The sequence below is a fragment of the Schistocerca gregaria genome, chromosome 7 (genome assembly GCF_023897955.1).
Source record: "Schistocerca gregaria isolate iqSchGreg1 chromosome 7, iqSchGreg1.2, whole genome shotgun sequence".
In the NCBI taxonomy this organism is placed as follows: Eukaryota; Metazoa; Arthropoda; class Insecta; order Orthoptera; family Acrididae; genus Schistocerca; species Schistocerca gregaria.
In genome coordinates, this window is record NC_064926.1 from 516,986,470 (window position 1) to 517,010,665 (window position 24,196).

Genomic DNA, 24,196 nt, shown 5'->3' on the forward strand with positions numbered 1-24,196 from the left:
CAGCATATTAGTGACAAATGTGTTTGATTCGTCTAGACATAAGCGTAGCAAAATCTTAACACACAAACCACGCTTTCAGAGGTCCTACGAACAGTGACTTAATTTATGCATCTAACCTGGGGGCTGACGAGCTTTATTCTGCAGAACAGTTTCTTGACAACAACAATTTATTTGCAAGTAACAGGTTGGTAGATAGACGACCAATCAAAACTTTCATACGGTCGCATGGTGCCAAAATTACTCTTTTTTCCAGAAGTGATTTCGCCCCATCAAAGTTTTTCTCCCTGGTGAGATTTATTACGGTTTATCGTTGCTCCTTTTGCGGTTGTTTTACCCTTGCTGCCAGTTGTTCGAACGTGTAGACTTGCATGGTTGTAGCACTACGTTGAGATCAATAGCAGCCCACTACCTAGAAGTAGGTGAGAGTAAAGGAGACATTCCTAACTGAACCACGAACAGTGTCTTACATCTTGTGTCAAGTAGTCCACGTCGTACCTCATATATGAGCCTTTTTTTCCTCATGTGATTGGTGGGCGGCTGCAATGTTTAAATGATGGATGATGCTCTCGATTGTCGGTCGCGGTAAACCAATACGAACGACAAGAGCTGAGGATAACCTCTTTTCCGTCGTGGAGCTTAGCCAGCTTCTTAAGACGCTGACCAATCTCCTTCTCGTAGAGCAGTCTGATATGTGGTCATCACTGCAAATTAGCTGTCTGTACTGATCTTGGTTATCCAACCAAGGGCAGCTGCTTAGGAAATGTGGTATGAGGCATAAAAATCAATCGACCGAGAGATTTTTCTCACGAAATGACATGCAATATGAGCTCTCACGGTCGCAGATACGTCCTAATTATTTTCATATAGAATTGTAAGGTGTTTTCGTTTGAAATAAATGTAAAGTAAGCGTGTAACCATGAATTATACAGGAATTAACAAATTTCATTGTAGCTCTTCAAATGATTATTGAATGACTTATTACCAAGGCGCATTTGGATTAGCACTGACACGTGCAGAAATATACCACCGTATGAGTTTCGCTAATTCTATTTTTCTTTGTTTTCGTAACTCAGTAATGACGTATGATAGCTTCTCGAATGTGCACACATAATTACATCAGGCAGACAGATAAAATATGTTCACCAATGAAGACAGATTGGTAAAAGCATGAAATTAACTTTCGAACCCAGTGGCACTGATACCAAAACTCTGTCGTTTTGCATGTATACATTCCCTTTGCTAGCATCGTTGTGCACTCAGTCCACTTCAGTTCATATTTTATATCCATCCCTAACTTTTACGTTTGTTACAAAATCTGTTGAATTATTACTACATTATTTTCCGTCTTCAAACTCAGTTCCATGGTCTAATGTTTTGTTTATGCTAAGTGGCAAAGTATTGCTTATTACCTTATTATGTACATCAGTGACGATGTGATTGGCCTTTCCTATAAGGAGCTCTGGTATTTTACCTGTTATATTAGTGTCGATATCATCCACGAAGGAAATTTTTCTCCCAGCAGCTATATTACATGGGTCAGGTGCACTGTGAGGTGAGGAACAAAGTAAAATATTATGCACGATAGGGTGCATTATCTTGTATTGCTTCCCAAGAGGGCACTGGGTACTGTTAGTGTCTTGTTCTTGCTTATAACCACTTCGACATCCACTACACTATTCATCCAAACTATTATCGTAGAAAAGCACAAGTCTATGTTTTTGTTCGATTGTGACGATTACTAACGAGATTTTAGTACTTACGTATCGGAGCCGATCTACCATTGGATTAAGGACTTTCTTTCAGGTAGAACTCAACACGTCGCTCTTAACGGAAGTAAAGCGACAGATGTAAAATTAATATCTTGAGTACCACAGGGAAGTGTGATAGGACCGTTGCTATTCACAATATATATAAATGATCTAGTAAAATACGTCAGAGGCTCTTTAAGCCTATTCACAGATGATGCAGCTGCTTCTACCAAAGAGGCAACGCCAGAAGATTGTACCATACTGCGCATGCATAGGAAAATAATTCCACTACTGTACAGCTACACTATTGATGACAAACAGCTGTAGACAGCGTCTTCCGTAAAATATCTAGACGTAAATATCCGGAGCAAGACCATGGAAAGACCATATAAAACAGATAATGGGGAAAGCAGACAGAAGACTCAGATTCATCGGAAGAATCTTAAGGAAATGTAACTCATCCACGAACTTGTTTGCCGGGTTGTTGAATATTGTTCATCTGTGTGGGATGCCTATCAGACTAGAAAAGATCCAACGAAGGGCGGTGCGTTTCGTCACGGGATCGTTTAGCTGGCGAGAGAGCGTTGCGGAGATGCTAAACAAACTCCACTGGCAAACATTACAAGAGAGATGTTGTGCATCACTGGGAGATTTAATACTGAAATTTCGGGACCATATTTTTCAGGAGGAGTCAGACCTTTTTACTTCCCCCCATATACATCTCGCGTATTGACCACGAGGAGAAAATTTGAGAATTTAGGTCCAGTACAGAGGCTTACCGACAATTATTCTTCCCACATACTATTCGCGGGTGGAACAGGATTGTATGTACCAGATAGTGGTACCGAACGTACTTTCCACCACACTCAATCAGGTGGCTTGCGGAGTATGATGTAGATGTAGATGTAGGTATATGCTGCTCAAGCAGTAGTGAGGTTGCATCGTCATTCGTTGTTTAGAACAAAAGAGAGAAAACATCACGCTGAAAGCTGAAAGTAAAATGACTGTGGAGGCTGGATAGAACGTAACAGTAAATATAATGCAGCGGGAGGGACTTAAGTAATTTCCTGAGAGCAAACAATACATGGTCTTGTCCTCTCATGTGTTTTTCTAGGCAAACTATTGTTGGGAGTTTGAGTGAAGGTGGGGGGGGGGGGGGGGGGAGGGGAGAATACGTGGTGGTGATGAGTGTTCCATCAAATTTGATTAACGTAGAGCGCGCGTCTCAAGAAGACTGGACTTATCAGGCTGTTCAGGATTCTGTGCAACATGTATTTAGAATTTCAAGATTTAGATGTTTGGCTTTACTTTGTGTCCACAATATTGTGAACATACAGTTCCGGAGAGCAAGGTTGCACATCCGTCTTCGCATCTACAATGTGATCGCTTTCCGATGTTCGTGAGTTATTGTATTGCTCCAGTTTCCCATTTAAATTGTTGGCCATATTTATATCATAAATTTAGTACAGTATAAAACGTTTCACAATACTTCCTTTATAAACAGGTTACAGGAAAGTCATATGGTGAAAGGTATGGAACTCTCACTTTCACAACAGAACTGATTCTAACCACTGATTCTCTTTAAATCGGTATAAAACTCTACCTCCAGTGTGATGTTAATAACCTCAGCCAGACACACCCATCTGCCAGAAAAATACAGAAAACTAATATCTTCTCATGTTTCCAAACAAAAAACGATAAAGATGGTTTCGAAGAAAAAGTTTTGTTTTGGTTCTGTAGGGGCCCTTCTCAGTTGTCAGTGTAAAAGTATTTCACATAGAAATTCCTCTAGTTAACATGTTCCACAAGGGAACTATAGAGGAAAGTTAGGCAGCATGGTACACTTACCAGTCTTTCACCTCTTCGCCTCCCGGTAACAGAAGTTTAATACGTATTATTTTTCAAAGAGGGCATTCACTGTTTATGTGGTGTAGTATTAGTCTGAAATTAAAGAAGGACACCTATACCCATATCATGTACAAAGTGTGCAGGCCCTGGCGGCACCTGACATTCAGTCTTGGCTGCCTTCTGCCAACGGATCCTCGCGCTTGTGTAACTTGCAGAGGAAACGTGCTTTACGCAAGATGAAATTACGATCATCCACAGCAATCACGTTTGGCGTCATGTGAACTGATATGTTACCATAGAGACGGCATGTCAGCTATGATTTTCCATTAATGTTTGGGCAGCTGTCGTTGATAACTGATGATAGAGCCACAGGTCTTATCTAGTCGACTTCGTGCCATTTTGTACCTTCATTTTCTGCAACACAAGCTAATTGACCGTTTGGATGATGTTTCTTACGGTGGCCGTGGATAGTGTCAAATGTCTTTCTGAATTCAAGAAACATGGCATCGACCTGAGGCCCATTGTTTTTTAAAGCGGTAGCGAACAGTATAACCTGAGTTTCTCAAGATCTCTGTTTATGGAAACCTTATCACGTTTTATGAACAATATTTTCGTTCTCCAAAAAATCCATACATGTAAAAAGTCGCTCTACAACTGATTGACTATAATTACATCCATCAGATTATCGACTCTTCTTGAGAACAGGGGTGATCTGTGCATTTTTCCTGCCGTTCGGTACCCTTCATTGTTCCAGCGTCCGAGGATAAACTACTACCAAAGCCACAGCAAGTTCTTTCACACATCTCTGTAGAACCTCACAGCTATCTTGTCGGGTCCAGTTGCCTTTCCATTGTTGAAGAGTTTTAGCTGGTTTTCTATTCCATGATCGCTTATCTCGATATCACCATTTCATCTTCCGTACCATGACTGCAGGGAAGAACCGTATTACAATCTCCCACATTGTTATCTAAACTCGCACTTCATCAGAATTTGTTTGGAGAACAGAAAGTATCAAATCACGCAGCTAGCAAGATGACTATGACTATAAGAATATAGCTTCGACAAAAAAACTATTCGATGTAGTATGTAAAATATATTGGCGAGGTTACGTACCCTCAGACAAAAAAAAGAGAGAATGTAATAACTACAGTTTCAGAAATGACCGCTGCTTGAAATCAAGTGAAGACAACTGCTTTAAATTGGTGGGGTGAGAGAAAAACTCTCTTGTTAGAAAATGGATCTCATGATAAATTCGAGCAATATATTGCTTATTTATTTGAACTTTAATTACATTAATTAATTAAATTTCTGGGAAATGTGGGTCTTGGAAGACTTTCACTGAATTTTAAAAAAATTTTCCTGAAAATTTAAGTTTTTCTAAATGTGAAAACAGCTTCCAAGGTACAACATGGTCCGGTATACAGAGAAACAATTCTATTGATGTTTAAAGCGTTTCACTCGTGAAAATCTTATGAACTCTGTGTTCAGTCGTCGACTGTTACATTACTACTCTACTACACACAAATAATCAGTAAGCGTAATGGGATGAAGCAGAAGTATTTTCAGAAAACAGTTACAACTTGTATACTTTTTCAATTGAAGCTGCTGGCATCTGACACAGACAAGTAAATGTCTTAAGATAATAAAGAAACTCAGCTAATTAGCATCGTTTCAGATTTGTGGTTGAAGACCTTCTGTTTCAAGGTACAAAGTGGTGTGTGACCGGCGAAATATGGCACCATCTTCCACGCATTACATAACTAGAGTAAAAAATATGTATACAGTTATACTTGTCTTAAATTTCTATAACTGAAGGCCTGAAAAATATCCCAAATAACTCAGATACATGATACAGCACGTAATTGTGTGGAAGTGGCAATATTTACAAATGCTGCACAACTTCATGTCTATCAACAGCAAAAACTACAGAAAATGACAGAAACTGCTAATGGTGGTCTCACGTGCGCATTGCTTCATGTGATTCTGAAATCAGTCACTAGACTGAATTACCGAGCAAAAAACATCATGAGTCTCTAGGTACACTATCCTGTGGTTGTTATATCCTCCCAACTCATAAGCATATTTCATTACTATTGATTGCTCCGAAACTACTGACGGAGTTGTCAATTTGTGCTAATTGTGAAAATTCTAAAAATGTAAGATAAGGAATTTGATGGAATGGCGGGTGTTATGGTCCAAACGTGTTATTCTCTTTCGCACAAAAATTCGTACTACGTACTTGATGACACATGAGCCCCATTTACTATATCCTATTTGTGATGTTTACGTTTCTGTATAGTTATCAAACACGTCATTTAGACATTATGTACATTGTGGGACTGAACCCGGTGCAGCCATAAGTTGTTGAATATGGAAGGTTTATATTTATAGTAAATACAGTTCAACTGAGATAACGTGATATAATCGTCGAGTGAATTTCAATTAAAGTAAATCAACTCGCGGAAATAAATAATGCCGTAATTAGAAGGGATACTGCTGAAGAAAGTGCTCGTATTAACGTACTCAGTTCCAAATGCGTAATGTATTTTCAAGCTTTTTCGCCGTTAGCAACTGACTTTTTGAAATTTAGACCTGTCGACTTCAGGCCGGGCATCAACTTCTTCCCATATCTGGTTCACCAGCTCGTCACTTGGATTTGGGACACTTGTGTAGATGAAAACCATCTCATCTGCAAAAAAGAGAACAATATGTAGTGAGAAAACATGGTAATACATCAATGATCCTTATAGATGCAGGGTGTCACAATTATCTTGACCACTCTAAATAACTGTTTGTCCAGATGCAAACTACAAAACGTTTCGAGCAAATGTTCCTCAGCCGTCAGAGGGACATCAATCAGCATGACTGACTTTTTTGTAGCTTTGGTTTTTACAAAGATATCAACAGCGGTATGACTTTTTTAAATACAACCCTGTATTTTTTTATTCTGTAACTCATATCCTCTCCTAAGACCTATTCAAAACTGTTTCACAGCGTACCATTCACTGAAACACAACGTTATTAATTACATAACACAACATCGACTTTGAGCCCGGGATCAAAAATTCGTCCAGTTACTGGAGTTGTCAGAAAACAAGTGACAACCAAGTAAAGACATAACACAAAATTGACTTTGACTCTCTTGTACCATTGTCCAAGAGTAGAACGTTCAAAGGTGCTCAAAATGGTGACCCTGGACACCGATACTCTGGTGCACTCGTTGAATGAAAGAATTATTTACTGCTTCCAGTGTTGACTGCTGAAGAGGATTACAAGCAAGCACGATACGTTCCTGCATGTGCTTTTCAGTTGTTGGAAAGAATCCAGAGAATTTAAATCAGTAGAACTAGCAAGCCAAGTAACTAAGAATCTGTTCCTCCTCGGCCAATCCATCTGGTAGGATGCCTTCGGTTCAGAACAAGATGTGCACGCAAGGCATCATGTGCTGGACATCCATCGTGTTGATACAACATAAGCATTCTGGTTCTTAGCGGCACTTCATCCAGAAGAAGAGGAAGAATTTGTCTGAAGTTGTTGGCATACGCTGGGCCGATTACACTACAATTGATGAAATAAATGCCAGTAATTATAGTACCAAGCATCCCACACCAGACGTTAACTCTCCATTGACGCTGATGTTCCACCTGTCTAACCCATCGTGGGTTGTCGTTGGATGAATAATGCATGTTCCTTGTATTTACCTTTCCTTTATTTGAGAAGGAACATTCATCGGTAAATAGAACATTGAAGAAGAAGTTCGTGTTGGCGAGGATTTGATGCTGTGCCCACTGACAGAAATGTACACGATTCTGGTGAACATTCCCATGCAATTCTTGATGTAGGTGTACATGGTAAAGATGGAACCGGCGACGAGTAAGAATACGATGTACACTGGTTTCTGGAACGCCTGTCACGTATTCAAGCTGTTGTGTGCTCACATGTTGATTCATAGCAACGGAAGCACGAACAGTAACTTCGGCAGTTTCGTCTGTGCGAGTGCTACGACGATTGCGTTAAACTGGTTAAAACTTCCCGTTTTCTGAAGGGTCGCAACAAGGCGAGAAAACATCTGTCGGAAAAGTGGGTCCTTGTCAGGATATCGCTCTCTGTATAGTTGCGCTGTCTGCGTAGCATTTCGCCCACCTTCTATCACAACAATAACAGAAACGTTACGTCGATGCAGTTTTTAGGAAGGACAGGCTTTACTATGTGCCTACTCTGTACACCACTATTTAAAAGGCCTAAACTACTGTACTAAATGTATCCGTACATAATAAAACCGTGTTGCAATTACTGTTCTGCTAACTTACAGTCTCCATAGATGAGTAGCATTCCTACTTTCACTTCGTTGGTGTACATTCTACTCACACAACTCTTCAACTGACGATGGTTGACGGGATGACGGGTGTGCATTCTACTTATGTTTATATTTGTCCCCTGCCAACGTCAGCATGTGGATATGTTCCACTACCCGGAGTACCTGCACTAACCGCTGGGAGCGTCAGCGTCAGTGTTGTGTTATGTAATTAATAACGTTATGTTTCAGTGAATGTTACACTGTGATAAATTTTTGGATAGGTCTTTAGGAGAGGAAATGAATTACCGAATAAAAAATACAGGGTGCCATTTTAAGAATGTCATACCGCTGTTCATATCTTTGTAAAAAGCAAAGCTACAAGGAAACCAATCATGCTGACTGATGTTCCCCTGACAGCAAAAGAGCATTTGCTTGAAACATTTTGTAATTTGCATCTGGGTGAGCAGTTATTTATGGTGGTCAAGATAAATGTGACACCAAGTATGTATATGGTTGTGTGTATGTATACGTGGCGCCTTTTTTCGGTCAGTATACTCGATACTGCAGCCGTACACGTACATGATAAAATAAATTAAATTGTGACATCGGTCGCAATTGTACATTAAAATGAATTCAATGGGGACAAGAGAAAATTTGTGCCCGACTGTTTCTCGTACCCAGATATCACGTTTTACAGGCGTGACCGCGTCAGCTGCCGTTGCTATCCTAGCACGATTTCCGTGAGGCCCAAGTTCCCATCCATGTCGCGAGACCCCTTCGACAGTGCCCCCTGTCCACAATAGTCATATCTCGCCTCATAGAGCTGGATTCGCAAAAGAGAGTTTCAGAATAATAGGTTGATTAAATCAAGAGAAAGAGTTACACAAAGTTAGAATTCAGTAGTGTTGGTCCACCTATGGCACCTGCCCCAGTCGATATTAGGTTTGGTACTGATTGATAGGGTTATTAGATGACATTCTGAGGATTATCGTTCTAAATTCTATCCAAATGCCGCACTTGGTCGTCGCAATCCCGAGCTGGCTGCAGGACAGCGCTCATAATGCTGCATACGTTCTCCACTGGGGAGATTTCCGGCCACGTTACTGGCCATGACAGCGTTTAACAAGCACGAAGACAAGCTGTAGAAATTCTCGCCGTGTGCCGGCGGCCATTATCTTGCAGAAATGTACGCTCCATGAAGGGCAACGTATCAGAGTGCAGAATATTGTCGACGTACCGCTATGTTGTAAGCTTGAAGCAGATGACTACCAAAGAGAACTCTGCTATGAAAAAAATGGCAACCGATGTCATTACTCCTGGTTGTATGGGCTGCATAGAGGACCGCAGCAAGGTTGCTGTGTCACTACTGTCGGAGGCATCTACAGACATGGAGCTGCACTCTAGGCGAGGCTCGTCACTGAAGAAAATTCTATTCCCGTCAATCAGATTCCAGGCTGAAGACATGTCTGGAGACTGGACACGCCCCAGGCAACGGTGGGATACCAGCCCGACCCTCACCCGCCATATGCGTCGGTATCCAGGAGTGTTGGTCTTTTCATTGCAGGACCGCTTCGGTTGTCATCCGCAGTACCTTTATAACACAGTGAAACGTCGACGATATTATACGCCCCGGTTTGCTGCCCTGTGTGGCAATCCACCTTGGACTGACATTTCAGCAAAATTGTGGCCGCTCGAACACGGTGATTGCTGCATGCCAATCCCTACCTAGGAGAAGAAGGCGGCCGGATCTCTCCACAGTTGAAAACGTGTGGAACATTATGGGCAGGGCCCTCCAACCAGCTGAAGACATTCACGATCTAACGCGTAAATTAGATAGAGTTTGGCACGATATTTCCCAGGAGGGTATTCAATAACTCATTATCTCTACCAATCAATGCTAAGCCGAATAACAGTTTGCATGAAGAAAGGTGGACCAACATTTTACTGACTTCCTCTTTCTCTTGAATAAATCATCCATTTTATGTTCCTTAGTGTGTTGTATTTAGTTTATTTGTATGTATGTGGTGTCCCCTCTTTCGGACATGATTTTCATGTGCGAAACGGTATAGTGTATAAGTTGTTTACACGTAACGGAAGGTGCTTCAACTACGAAGACTACATTGTTTATTGGTATTTCACTCATCCATAGGCACTAGAGTAAGCTCACCAAAGCTCCACTATAAACTGAAGTAGTTTTCAGCTAATCCACTACCAGTCGTCGTTCTATGTTCGTTGGTAGGTTTTTTGTTACATTAGTTGGCATCTACGCTACTGGCCATTAAAATTGCTACACCAAGAAGAAATGCAGATCATAAAGGGGTATTCATTGGACAAATATATTATGCTACAGCTGCCATGTAATTACATTTTCATGCAATCTGGGTGCATAGATCCTGAGAAACAAGTGCCAAGAACAACCACATCTGGCGTTCATAATGGCCCTGATACGACTGTGAATTGAGTCAAACACAGCTAGGATGGCGGTACACGTACAGCTGCCCATGCAGCTTCAACACGACACCACAGTACATCAAGAGTAGTGACTGGCGTATTGTGTCGAGCCAGTTGCTCGGCCACCATTGACCAGAGGTGAGAGGTGAGAGATCTTGAGAATGTGCTGGCCGGGGAGCAGTCGAACATTTTCTGTATCCAGAAAGGCCAGTACAGGACCTGCAATATTATCAGGCTGAAATGTAAGGTTTCGCAGGGATCGAATGAAGGGTAGAGCCAGAGGTCGTAATACATGTGAAATGTAACGTCTGCTGTTCAAAGTGCCGTCAATGCGAACAAGAGGTGACCGAGACGTGTAACCAATGGCACCCCACACCATCACGCCAGGCGATACGCCAGTATGGCGATGACGAATACACGATTTCAACGTGCGTTCTCTGCGATGTCGCCAAACACGGATGCGACTATCATGATGCTGTAAACAGAACCTGGATTCTTCCGAAAAAATTACGTTTCGCCATTCGTGCACCCAGGTTCGTCGTTGAGTACACCATCGCAGGCGCTCCAGTCTCTGATGTAGCGTCAAGGGTAACCGTGGCCATGGGCTCCGAGCTGATAGTCCATGCTGCTGCAAATGTCGTCAGACTCTCCGTCCAGATGGTTCTTTTCTTACAAACGTCCCTATCTGTTGACCCAGAGATCGAGACGTCGCTGCACGATCCGTTACGGCTATTTGGATATGATGCCTGTCATCTCGCCTGCTAGTGATACGAGGCCATTGGGATCCAGTACGGCGTTACGAATTACCCTCCTGAACCCACCGATTCCATATTCTGCTGCCGGCCGGAGTGGCCGTGCGGATCTAGGCGCTACAGCCTGGAACCGATCGACCGCTACGGTCGCAGGCTCGAATCCTGCCTCGGCCATGGATGTGTGTGATGTCCTTAGGTTAGTAAGGTTTGTTCTAAGTTCTAGGCGACTGATGACCTCAGAAGTTAAGTCACATAGTGCTCAGATCCATTTGAACCATATTCTGCTGACAGTCATCGGATCTCTACCAACGCGAGCAGCACTGCCGCGATACGATAAACCGCAGTCGAGATAGGCTACAATCGTACCTTTATCAAAGTCGGCAATGTGATGGTACACATTTCTCCTCTTTACACGAGGCATCACAGCAACGTTTCACCACGCAACGTCGGTCAACTGCTGTTTGCGTTTGAGAAATCGGTTGGAAACTTTCCTCACGTGAGCACGTTGGAGGTGTCGCCACCGTCGCCTACCTTGTGTGAATGTTCTGATAAGGTAATCATTTGCATATCACAGCATCTTCTTCCTTTTAGTTAAATTTCGCGTGTGTAGCACGTCATCTTCGTGGTGTAGTAATTTTAATGGCCAGTAGTGTAGGGCCGGTCGCGGTGGTCTCGCAGTTCTAGGCGCGCAGTCCGGAACCGTGCGACTGTTACGGTCGCAGGTTCGAATCCTGCCTCGGGCATGGATGTGTGTGATGTCCTTAGGTTACTTAGGTTTAAGTAGTTCTAAGTTCTAGGGGACTAATGACCACAGCAGTTGAGTCCCATAGTGCTCAGAGCCAGTAGTGTACATAGTAATAGAATTCATAAGTGAATTTTTGACATCGCACATATGAAACTAATGACTGATCTTCTCTTTGACCGTATTGTTACTGGAACAGTATTGCTATTGCTATTGACAGGAAACTTCAGTGACCGGCAGAAATATGTCGGCATTAGCTGCGTTAACACTGAAACTGAAAGCCGCAGGGCTATGCTACGCAAGTTTTGGGAATATCAGGTAATCCCCTGATAGTATTATTGGAAGACAAACTTACCTCAGCCTTCTGTTTCAAGTTTGTTGTTTGTAGAACTACCATAGTGCATCTAACATACTAGGTATCTTCACTTTCTCATGCTTAGTACTACAGAAGTGTCCATATTTGAAGCTATTTCCTTAACATCGTAAGTAGCTGTAATAAGTGAACGTATACTCCAAGTACTGACCGACTCTTCACTCATAGCACACAGCTCAGTTAAGCCATATATTAGCTGGTAGCTTTTCCTGTTGCGGGGAGTAACTCATACTGAATCTTCAGATTAGCATGAAATGGTAGCATAGGATTTAAGTGTACTGATTTTCTAAGCTACGTTCTTCGCTTTTCTTGGGATAAGGCCAATAACTGAACTCTTATTAATAATTATAAGTACAAACTATTCCCTTACCATAATTTATCTTTAGAACATTCGACTTGATCATATCACGATTTGTCTTTATTTACATAAAGAGTTTTGGAGAATTAAATGCCTGTCATCAGATGGATTTATGTAAATTACGAAGACACATATGAATTCTATGATACCGCCTTCCAGTGCTCATAGGCTCCTTTTCCTGTCCTATTTACAGTGTATAATAATCAAATAGACTTTGCACATATTGGATTAAGGCATTTTCTGATACCTGGACCGATGACACAACAGCTTCACTGAGTTTCGCACAAAGTGTAGCAAACAAGTAATGATGATCAGAAACAATCCCAAGCATCAAAAAAGAGTTTTGGCATGGGTATTCTGACATAAGGTGGGCAGACACTTACCTCCGGTCGACATACATAAGTGTTCAATGAAGATGTCCGAACTTCCATACACCAGGTTGCGATCAGCACTCAACAAATCAGCATCTGAAAAAAAAAAATGGAAAAAAAATTTCACCCAATTACTTTAAGAGGTGACGTAATGTTAAAACAAAGAGATAGCTCACAGTATACGAGTAATCACACCAAAACATTAATACGTGAACATAAAAAATTGATGTAACTTTATTTGAATATTAGTTATACAAGGAGGCCTGTGAGACTTATACAGTTAAAAGGTGCATTGCCACAGATGTGCACGAGAAAATAAAAACTTTGTAGAAGCAGCCGTGAAGAGAGGTAAGAGGAAGTAGATATACACACCCGAAAATAGTTTTCCTCTCTCTCTCACACACACACTGCTACCAACCTCCACCGCGTGTTCCGCTCGTGTGTTACTTTAGAAATTACACACGAAGCTAACAACGTTTCGTTAAATCGCATTGTACGGGCGTTCGTGTTTAAATTTTGTGGATGATGCATTTGTAGTAACACACGTATGCCGAGCTGCAACCCTGCCACAGTGGATATGTCTCTGATGTCAGCAGTGATAAACAAGATATCGCACCAACGAAGCCATCGGGTGCAACACAGACTGTACATAATACATGTATTGGAGTCGGTTTTTCACTTATTTTTGTCTGAGGCTAAACTAACTTTGAGTCCGTTTGCCAACGTTACTACATAATTTGAAGTAAGTTCCTAATTTTCAAGAATGAAACACGAAGAGCTAGAGGGAGACATTTTTGCGTAGACAAAGTAATAGCCGGCCGGGGTGGACGAGAGGTTCTAGGCACTACAATCTGGAACCGGTCGACCGCTACGGTCGCAGGTTCGTATCCTGCCTCGGGCATGGATGTGTGTGGTGTCCTTAGGTTAGTTAGGTTTAAGTAGTTCTAAGTTCTAGCGGACTGATGTCCCCAGAAGTTAAGTCCCATAGTGCTCAGAGCCATTTGAACCATTTTGAACAAAGTAATGGAATAATGTGGCCTTGATAATGATAATTCTATTGCTGATTTCAAATTTATATCTAAATGTGCACTGAAGCAATTAAAAATTATTTTGAGGTTCATAACGGCGATACGATGAACTTAAAGTGGAGATACAGTAATGCAAAATACTTCACGTCTGCGGTTACCTTACTTGATACAAGGACATTCACATTGTGTTGCTTTAACGGGGAAGTTCATTTGCCGCCTTTAACGCAAAATTTACTCTCCAACACATAACATCAATGACTCATTTCAACGATCTAGTAAATGCTGTTCCAGATGAGGCAAAAAATTTACCCCAGCTATAATAAAATAATTTTTGACAATGATTACGGAGTAAATAATCACTATGCAACAGAGGTTTTGAATTTTCTTTGTGTCATTGGGTTACCGCTAAATAAGTTACAATTGAAAATTAATTGCACTGTTCTTCTTGTCAGAGGTATAAAAACAAACGAAAGGCTAATTAATGGAACCAGAATGCGTGTTAAATATTTCTACACGAGGGTTGCTAAACAAAGACTGAGACATTTTTTTTCACCTATGTTTACATGATCTTTTCCGAAGTGATACCTCCTACTTGAACGTAATTTTTATCGTGCTTCTACCAGTCCTGGAACACATGGAGCAGGCCATTCTCTGTTAGGTTCTTGAGAACCGTTTCACTTCCCTTGAGCACTTCTTCAGAGCTTTCGAACCTAGCCCCGAAGCTTTACCTTTAGTGATGGAAAAAATCACAGGATGCGCAATCGGGGCTATGAAGAGGATGAGGTACACAGATAGTGTTGAACTTAGTGAGAAACTGCATGCCTTGATACGCGATGTTAGGCCACGAGATGTCATGATGAAGTCGCCACCCGGTCTGAGAACGTTGTGAGCGTTTCCTAGCAATATGTTTCCTGATTTCAAGTTATACTGAGATGTTGTATGCTGATATCACAATAGTGCTAGGGGGAACTATACACTCGCAAATCATTCGATAACAGGAAAAGAAATGTGATATCTATTACTTTCTCTCCAACTTTTGCGTTGCTGATGCTGGAGAACCTGGCGATTTCAACACTGTGCTGAGTCGTTTTCCTTCAGAGTTATAATGATGCAGCCACTACTCATCACTGGTGACAGTCGATTCCGGAAACGCATCCTCTCCATGAGCAGAGAGACGTAGTACCTCACGACTTCTCTCCATTCGCACAACCTGTTATTCGGGAATCAGCAGACGTGGCACCCAACGAGCATGAACACAGGTCATATGGAGATGATCGAGATGATCATGCAATATCGTAGAGACACTGCCAAACGAAATTCACAACACTTCACTGACACTACGAAATATTACCAGCCGATCCTCAGGCAGAGACACAGCAGCTGTTTGATGTTGACTTCAGTCACAGCAGAAGCCGAAACGCCATGCCCACATTGCTTAAGACATTAAGTTGGCCTTGTAAATCCTTGAACCACATAAACATTATTGTATGAAGTAGTGTATCTTCATCGAACGCTTGCTGCAACTTTTCGTAAATTTCACTTGCTGTATGTCTTAAACGAAGACAGAATTTAACTGCTACGTTCTGGTCATCTCGTGTCACCTGTATTGTTTGACATGCGGAATGCAAATTGCGTCTGCCAAATAGAGCATTACTACAACTTACCGATACAAGACTACTGCTGCCTTTGGACGTAATATACAAAAATTAGCTCTTTTCATATTTCCATTGCACAGATAGGAAACCATCATGGAAGCTACAGGAAAAACTCACTCTCAGTCTTTGTTGATCAGTCCTGATAATAATGCAACTGACTGGAATCGATTAAATGGTGTCGAATAACGTAAGTGATTTTTGATTCCCGCTGTAGATATGACTTATTCCGGTCCTATTTTCACTGCTGAGTTTCAAAGAAGACAATTGGCTATTAATTCTGCATCAGCAGTTACGTTAATAAGTGCCAGGGGAAGCCATTCGAAAAAGTTGGGATTTTATTGATGCAACCATGTTTTACGCATAATCAGTTACATGTTGCATCAAGTAGAGTGAGATCTCCCGATAGTTTGAAATTTTATATTTCTGAACCTACCAAAGAAGGCATTTAGCTAGTGATGAAAGAATATTTTACGAAACATATAGTTTATATTGAAGTTTCGTATCGTTAAATTGTAAAATAAAGTAATAATTTACCTAATTTAAGCCGCTAATTTACAAATGCTTCCTCTTCCCCCATTAGCGGTCTTTTCATCACAGCGTTCAGGTAAGAACCTGAAACCTTCTTCGTGTGCAGATAAGAATTAATAATCTGCATGCGAAAGACATCCGTTTAACTATACGCAAAATTACTTTCTCAACGTTATAAACACAAGTGGTCAAATTTCGACCATGGGCTATTCTAGTTATAATAATCAGATCGTAAAAGAATCACGTATGTTACCGAGCGCTTAGTGAAGCTCCTTGTAGTGCAGAGTCATGTACTCACATTTTCCGTAGTAGGTGCAATGAAGACGGTTACCCTCCATTGTGACATCGGCTGTGATGAGGGTCCTGCAACAGTGTGTGATGCTCAATCTCAGTGTCATTTCAATTTAACCATAAGGAGACATTACTGAGAAAAACCAAGTAAAGTAGTAGAGATTATGACACAAGAAAATCAGCAACACCAGTGCATGAACTCTGACAAAAATGGAAAGTGTTGCACCATAAAGCACTAGTCCGAAATCTGTCAAACTTTGTGGATATGTTCACAAAATAATCGATATTGACCAATAAAATAGGCATTCCATTCGGAACTGATGCCGCGCATGGACACCAGTATTAGATGTGCCTCCAGCGGGCACGACTACACTAAATTATTCGTTGTCTACTGGAAGCCTTGTCACATACTCCTGAGGGTTTCTTAGCCATACATGAACGTGTACCGTTACATTTCAAGGAGTTTGGTGGTCTGAACGTATACGCCTTCCCTTCGCACACCAACCACGCTCTAGGGGTGGAAAATCAGGCCACCGAGCAGCCAATGAAGGATTCGTAGAATCATGAGTATGTTAATTATGTACTCTACGGAGTCGGATCTTACATTAACGTGCGACAACATGGCTTTCCGTATCCCGGTCACGGAGGAACCAATTACAAGTTTTACCATTCTTCCTTCATTCTGATGAACTGTCAGCATCCTTTCAACAGTTATGAGGTCAGTCCTTTTGCCGTATCCAAAACCTCCACACACCGTGACTCTAGGAGATGGGGAAGAGTTGGTTTAGACCGTCACTGCTTACTGTAAACTTTAACCCTGTCGCCAGCTGAAATATTGGCGTCGGTCTGATCGCCACAAACTAATGCGGCACTGAACACCACAGGATGCCCCTTTCTGTCATAGCTGACAGCGGATCCATATAAGGAGAGTCTTTTCTGACTATGGTGTGGTGTCAGCGGTGAACAACACATAGCAAGTCCAGATCAACAATATTCCGGTGATGTGTTCCTGGCTGTTCATGGTCACTCTTCTGCCCCGATTTCGGATGTTGCCACCCGCATTTTCATCAGAAACAGATGAACAGTTCCACAGTACTTCCTTGGAGGGGTCTTTCTGAAAGGAACAGTAACTTTCTTCTTACCACTGTCCATGTGACCTATTGATATAATGCTCCTCTGTCTACCATCATTTGTCTTTCTTTGGGTCATCATTTGGGTCATCAATGTTCTGACAAATTTTCTGCGACCTACCACTACCTACTCTTCTATGCCAACCTTCTTAGCTCAGAGTAATTCTTACGTCCAACTCTCTCAGTTATTGGCTGAAATATTCCAGTCTCAGTCTTTCCCTGCACTTTTCACACTAGGTAGCTCTGTTAGTACCAAAGAATCTACTCCCTAGTTTTTAACATATGTTTTCTGTCCCTTCTTTGTCGTGTTTTACACAAATTCTCTCCGAGACGAATCCCCATGGATTTCCTCATTTCTTTCAAGTAAGTCCAAAAAATTTTGAACGCATCCAAACTATTTTATTGGTTTCTTTACTAATTTCCCACGGTCCATGATTCACTAGCGTGCAGTGCTGTACTGCAGACGTACATTCTCAGAAATTTCGTCTTTAAATTAAGGGCAGTACCTCTTGTCTCTTTAAGCCTGCTTTTTTTGTCATCACAACTTCGTCGGTCATAAATTATTTTGCTTTCAAGGGTACAGAATTCCTTCACTCCGTCTACTTCATCCCGCAAAATTTTGAAGTCTAGTTTCTCATTAATCTCACTTCTACTATTTCTCATGACTTTCGTGTCTCTTTGATTTACTCCCACTCCATACCTGGTGTTCATTTCATTCAACAAATACTGCTCTTTTTGTCTCGCGTTCACTGGGGACACCAAAGTCACTACCGAAACTTATTATTGATATCGTTTCACGCTCTCGAATCTGTCTTTTATTTCTGCCATTACTTCTTAGATGTATGAATTGTATAAAAATGGTATAAAATACATAGCCGTTTTGTACGCTTTCTAATTGTAGCACTACGTTGGTGTTTCATTTATCGCTGAACTCATTTGTACCACTTCCCATTATTTGCGTCCTCCTTTGCTTCCCATTCAACTCATTTTTGATAGCAGTTCCTGAGACACTTCTTTGCTTTCGTTAGAGATAGCAATGTCATCGGAGAATCTTATGACTAACATTCCTTCTTCCTGAATTTTAAACCCAGTCGAGAGCAAATCTTTTATTTGCGTCAGTGGTTCTTTGACGTTCAGATCGAACAGTTGCTGACACTGACCACACACCTGTCTTACATACTTTTCATTTCGAGCATTTAGTCTTTTGTACGATAATCTTATTGTTTGTTTTTAGTTCTCACATAAATTTCATAATACCCGTCTTCTCCTTTAACTTATTACAAATGTTTTGAGAATTTCGAATGTCTTACACGATTACACCGTCCAACGCTTTTTCTAGATGTCTAGATTTTTCTTAATTATCTATCCCATTCTCAAGTGCAACATTAATACAGTCTTTAAGGTGCCTTTACCTTTCCTAAAGTCTTAATGGTTACCACTTAAGAGATCCTCAGTTTTCTTTTCCATTATTCTATATATTATTCTGGTCTCCAACTTGGATGGCCAAGATTCTTCCACTTACCTGCTCTGTATATCTGGGTAATGGTGTGGACGATTATTCTGAAAGTCTGTTTGTATACCCGCCATTTCATACACTTCGCACACTAACCTGAATACTCGTTTGACTGTCATATCCCCCGTTATCTTCGTGATTCGGAACGAATGTTACCCACGAGTTCTCCCTTATTTGCTTGAACGCTGTTATAAAGGATGCCCAAGTTTTACAGGCTGACTTCCATTTCTTCTTCTATCAGGTCGTCAGTCAGTCCGTCTCCCTCCCAGAGAACCTCAATGAATTCTTCACAGCTACCCACTCTCTGTGATGAACAGCGGAATTCGTCCTCTTAATGTAGACAGTTATACTCCTAATTTAACAGTATGTTGTTACGACTTTTCAATATGCTAAAAGTGTCCTTACGAGGACCATTTCGTTTCGACTTCTTCGTATTTTTCTAGCAGCCATTTCACCTTAACTTGTCTTCATTTCGTGCCCGAAACTCTGACCATTTCTCCAATCATTTCAACAATGCCGTTGGCTGAAAATCGTGTGTTCTTGTGTAGGAAGTCTTCGATTGTCATTGCATATTATTTTTATTCAAAGCTTAAACAGTGGCTAGGATAGCTCCCAGGACGCAGGACGTTTTGATTAGTATTCTAAAACGCTACACCTACATCTCTGTGACTTCATGTTCCTGGCGCAAGTTTTTCGACCTGTCTGAAAGACGTCGATAAGCTGAAAATGATAGCCCTCCGGGCGGTCTGTGCAACGAACACAATCTGGAAAGTTTCAATCATATCAGGTACTATAAATAGTCATCACGAAGTATCATCACTCTTTATCTAGACGAATAGAATTCTACCGTACTTAAAATAAGCTACCTTAAGGATTAAACGTATGGTTCCTGAAGAGGGGCAGCAGCCTTTTCAGCAGTTGCAGGGGCAACAGGCTGGATGATTGACTGATCTGGCCCTGTAACACTAACCAAAACGGCGTTGCTGTGCTCGTACGGGGAACGGCTGAAAGCAAGGGGAAACTACGGCCTTAATTTTTCCCGAGGTCATGCAGCTTTACTGTATGGATAAATGACAGATGTGAAAAGTACCGAACTGTCAGTTTAATATGTCACAGATGCAATGTACTAACGCGAATTCTGTACAGACGAATGCAAAAACTGGTAGAAGCCGACCTCGAGGAAGATCAGTTTGGATTCCGTAGAAATATGGGAACACGGGAGGCAATTCTGACTCTACGACTTATCATAGAACCTAGATTAAGAACAGGCAAACCTACATTTCTAGCATTTGTAGACTTGGATAAAGCTTTTGACAATGTTGACTGGAATACTCTCTTTCAAATTATGAAGGTGGCAGGGGTAAAATAAAGGGAGCGAAAGACTATATACAATTTGTGCAGAAGCCAGGTGGCATGTATAAGAGTGGAGGGACATGAAAGGGAAGCAGTGGTTGGGAAGGGAGTGGGACAGGGTTGTAGCCTCTCCCCGATGTTATTCAATCTGTATATTGAGCAAGCAGTGAAGGAAACAAAAGAAAAATTCGGAGTAGGTATTAAAATCCATGGAGAAGAATTAAAAACTTTGAGGTTCACCGATGACATTGTAATTCTGTCAGAGACGGCAAAGGACTTGGAAGAGCAGTTGAACCGAATGGACAGTGTTCTTGAAGGCAGGATATAAGATGAACATCAACAAAAGTAAAACGAGAATAATGGAATGTAGTCGAATTAAGCCGGGCGATGCTGAGGGAATTAGATTAGGAAATGAGACACTTAAAGTAGTAAAGGAGTTTTGCCATTTCGGGAGCAAAATAACTGATGACGGTCGAAGTAGAGAGGATATAAAATGTAGACTGGCAATGGCAAGGAAAGCGTTTCTGAAGAAGAGAAAATTGTTAACATCGAGTATTGATTTATGTGTCAGGAAGTCGTTTTTGAAGGTGTTTGTATAGAGTGTAGCCATGTATGAAAGTGAAAAATGGTCGACAAATAGTTTGTACAAGAAGAGAATAGAAGATTTCGAAATGTAGTGCTACAGAAGAATGCTGAAGATTAGATGGGTAGATGATATAACTAATGAGGAGGTATTGAATGGAATTGGGCAGAAGAGGAGTTTGTGGCACAACTTATAAGTAGAAGGGATCGGTTGGTAGGACATGCTCTGAGGCATAAAGGGCTCACCAATTTAGTATTGGAGGGCAGCGTGGAGGGTAAAAATCGTAGAGGGTGACCAAGAAATGATTACACTAAACAGATTCAGAAGGATGTAGACTGCAGTACGTATTGGGAGATGAAGAAGCTTGCAGAGGATATAGTAGCATTGAGAGCTGCATCAAACCAGTCTCAGGACAGAAGACCACAACAACAACAAGGATTAAACTGTAATCAACGGAGCCCACAGTGTAGAGGTTTGGCAGCATGAGTCGTATTCTCATGGTGTACTACCATACATTTTCATCTGTGTAGAAGGAGTATTAATAGACGGGTAATATATATCCTCTTCAAACGGCCTCTCGGCCAATATTTAGCTAAAGTAGTTGTCATTTCAACCAATGTTAGACACGATGTAATATTCTGCGCGTTACAAGATTTTGACGAGGGAAAGGAAATTCAGGGATGGGTGTGGCTACTAGAAGAGAATACTCTGAAAGCATATTTGTGTCATATCTTTCATTTCAATGGGCGTGTACTTCATTTCGTCTGAACGTCCGTGAAGCCATAAAACTGTATAAAAGAGATTGCCTGGAGCACAAGAATGTATGGAAGCAATAGTAATCGCAAGCATCTGGAATGTGGTGTATTAGAAAGCTAAAACTTTGAAAGCAAAGTGAAACTGAAGGAACTGGTGGGGAAGGAATCCCCCATTAAAAGAACAGAAACTCTAGTGAAACGTGAAATTCTAAAAAGGAACTGTGAGGATGACTAAGTTTGTGTTTGATACAGATTACTGTAAGGGCATTCTAACAAAGTCCTCGGCATTTTGGATGACGGAATGACTAAAGCAGGCTATTAAACGAAAGAAGTTCAACAATTTCTGGCTACTTTTAACGTGAGTTGTATTTAAGGCATTTATATCTCAAAAAACATAAGTAACAAGCTGTGGCAAAGATCATTGAATTAACGTTAATTGCAAAGGTAATATGCGCACCAAAATCAGTGCAGACTGCTAGCTAAGGCAGGCGGCTATTGTAAATACCAGTTAAATGTGTTTGATTTCACCATATTCAGCTACCTCCATCAGCATCATCAGGGAGTCTTCCAGCAATCCGTGTGTAGTACTGAGCATGCAAAGCGAAGTCGTCAAGAAACAGAGGAAATATTACTACAAGACAGAGGAGATGGTTGACGGAGTCAGCGTATAGCAAAAACAAAACACAAGAAAAAAAGAAAGCTATTTTAGTTGAAGACACAAGGTACGTTGCCAGATGAAATACCAAATACACCCAATTGTCGTATAGCTTTATTTGCGCCAAGAAGCGTTTTGAACTCCAGCTCAGCTTCAAGTGGCATAGTACATTCATATCTAAAAGAACATAACTCTTTTACTGACCGAATTTTGAAAATTCGTAGTACTGTTTGTTCTATAGCTTGTGGCTCATTTTTCTGTCTTAATATGAACAGTACGAACGCTTATAAAATCACCGGAACACTGCTGAAAGCCACAGTCCTCCAGTCCAGAAATTAGAAAAGGAATGGAGGAAGCACCGTTCTAAATTCAATCGATAAAAACGCTATCTGACAGAGATATATGTTGTATTACGCCTACTGGAATGGCGAGAAATACTAAAACACGTCTTGGCATAAAGGAAGCTGCAGAAAGGGTGGCTGGTTACTGTATTTCTTTAAGTAAGTCACTCAACAGATACGGGGCTCAACGACGATTGAAATGGATAAAAATACAGTTACTTTTTGGTGGTTTTTTCCAAACCAATATCTTGCGTTAAATCTAGAAAAGGTAACGGTACATCACCGCATCACACAGACATCTTAACAATAATGCATCGGATCTGTAGATAACGATATGTCTTTATAAAACAGTATGGCGCATGAGTTAACATCTCGAATTTAAGCTGGATGTTGATGACCTCACGATAGAAAAAATACTGAAAGTGTCATGAAGATAATTTAATTTCTTATACATTGTGCTAATGATTCTGGACGCTTCCGGAATGAATTTTTACTGTACAGCAGAGTGAGAGCTGACATGAAATTTGGTGGCAGACTATAGCTCTGTGACTGGACCAACCTTGTACCCACTAAGTCTGTCTTTCGCAGAACGCGACTCTTGCTTATATAGCTCAGTCGGCAGAGATGCAAAGACTGCTGGTTCGAATCCCGGTCTGGCACATACTTAATATGTTTCCTAATAATTCGTCAAAACCGATACCTAAATATTAGCATTAAGAAAACTGTACTCATAATAGTGAAGCATGTATATGCTGTGAAACTTTGGGCAACGAAAAACATTTCCGTCGAAAATCACACTGAAGACAATGGTAGTAATCAGCAGATGAAATATATTTACAGGTACTCACGAGGGATCCTTGCTGAAGGCACCACTCAGCGTCATCTGGTTGGCAGCTTCACCGGGGTCCTGGGTGAGAACGAGGCAGCCAAGGGGGTCCATTTCAGCTGAGGGGTAGCGGTACTGGAGGTACCACGTTTTGTGGGCCTGCGGACCACACAAGACACTCACAGCCAAATATGCTTTACATTGTCGTCAGGAGTGTACACTTTACAACAACAATAAAACAAATTATTTTACAGTGTAACTCTCTTCCAATATTTATCTAAACTAAGTGATTGAAAAAGAGCAAGTTAAAACATATCGGCACGCCATAGCGAGAATAGTAAATGATCATCAGGAACTATTATACCTCATGAATGTGTTCTATTCACACACTATTTACGATCATAAGCAGATGATAGTTGACCTATGATATGCTCCTGCAGTTGCCCAAAAAAAAATTGGTTGAAATGGCTCTGAGAACTATGGGACTTAACTTCTTAGGTCATCAGTCCCCTAGAACTTAGAACTACTTAAACCAAACTAACCTAAGGGCATCACAGATATTCATGCCCGAGGCAGGGTTCGAACATGCGACCGTAGC

At 41.2% G+C, this 24,196-nt stretch overlaps 1 protein-coding gene across 1 annotated transcript in view; it reads right to left on the minus strand.

Annotated features, from left to right (window-relative positions):
* Nucleotides 1–6,110: 6,110 nt before the first annotated feature.
* The window catches only part of LOC126281835 (uncharacterized), a 28,875-nt gene continuing 10,789 nt past the window's right edge, over nucleotides 6,111–24,196 (minus strand). The window contains exons 3-6 of the mRNA XM_049981085.1: nucleotides 23,621–23,757; nucleotides 16,450–16,514; nucleotides 12,953–13,036; nucleotides 6,111–6,285 (exon numbers count right to left, since the gene is read on the minus strand). Of these exons, the coding sequence (XP_049837042.1) occupies nucleotides 6,161–6,285; nucleotides 12,953–13,036; nucleotides 16,450–16,514; nucleotides 23,621–23,757 (411 nt within the window). The 3' untranslated portion in view covers nucleotides 6,111–6,160. The remainder of the gene's footprint in view (nucleotides 6,286–12,952; nucleotides 13,037–16,449; nucleotides 16,515–23,620; nucleotides 23,758–24,196) is intronic.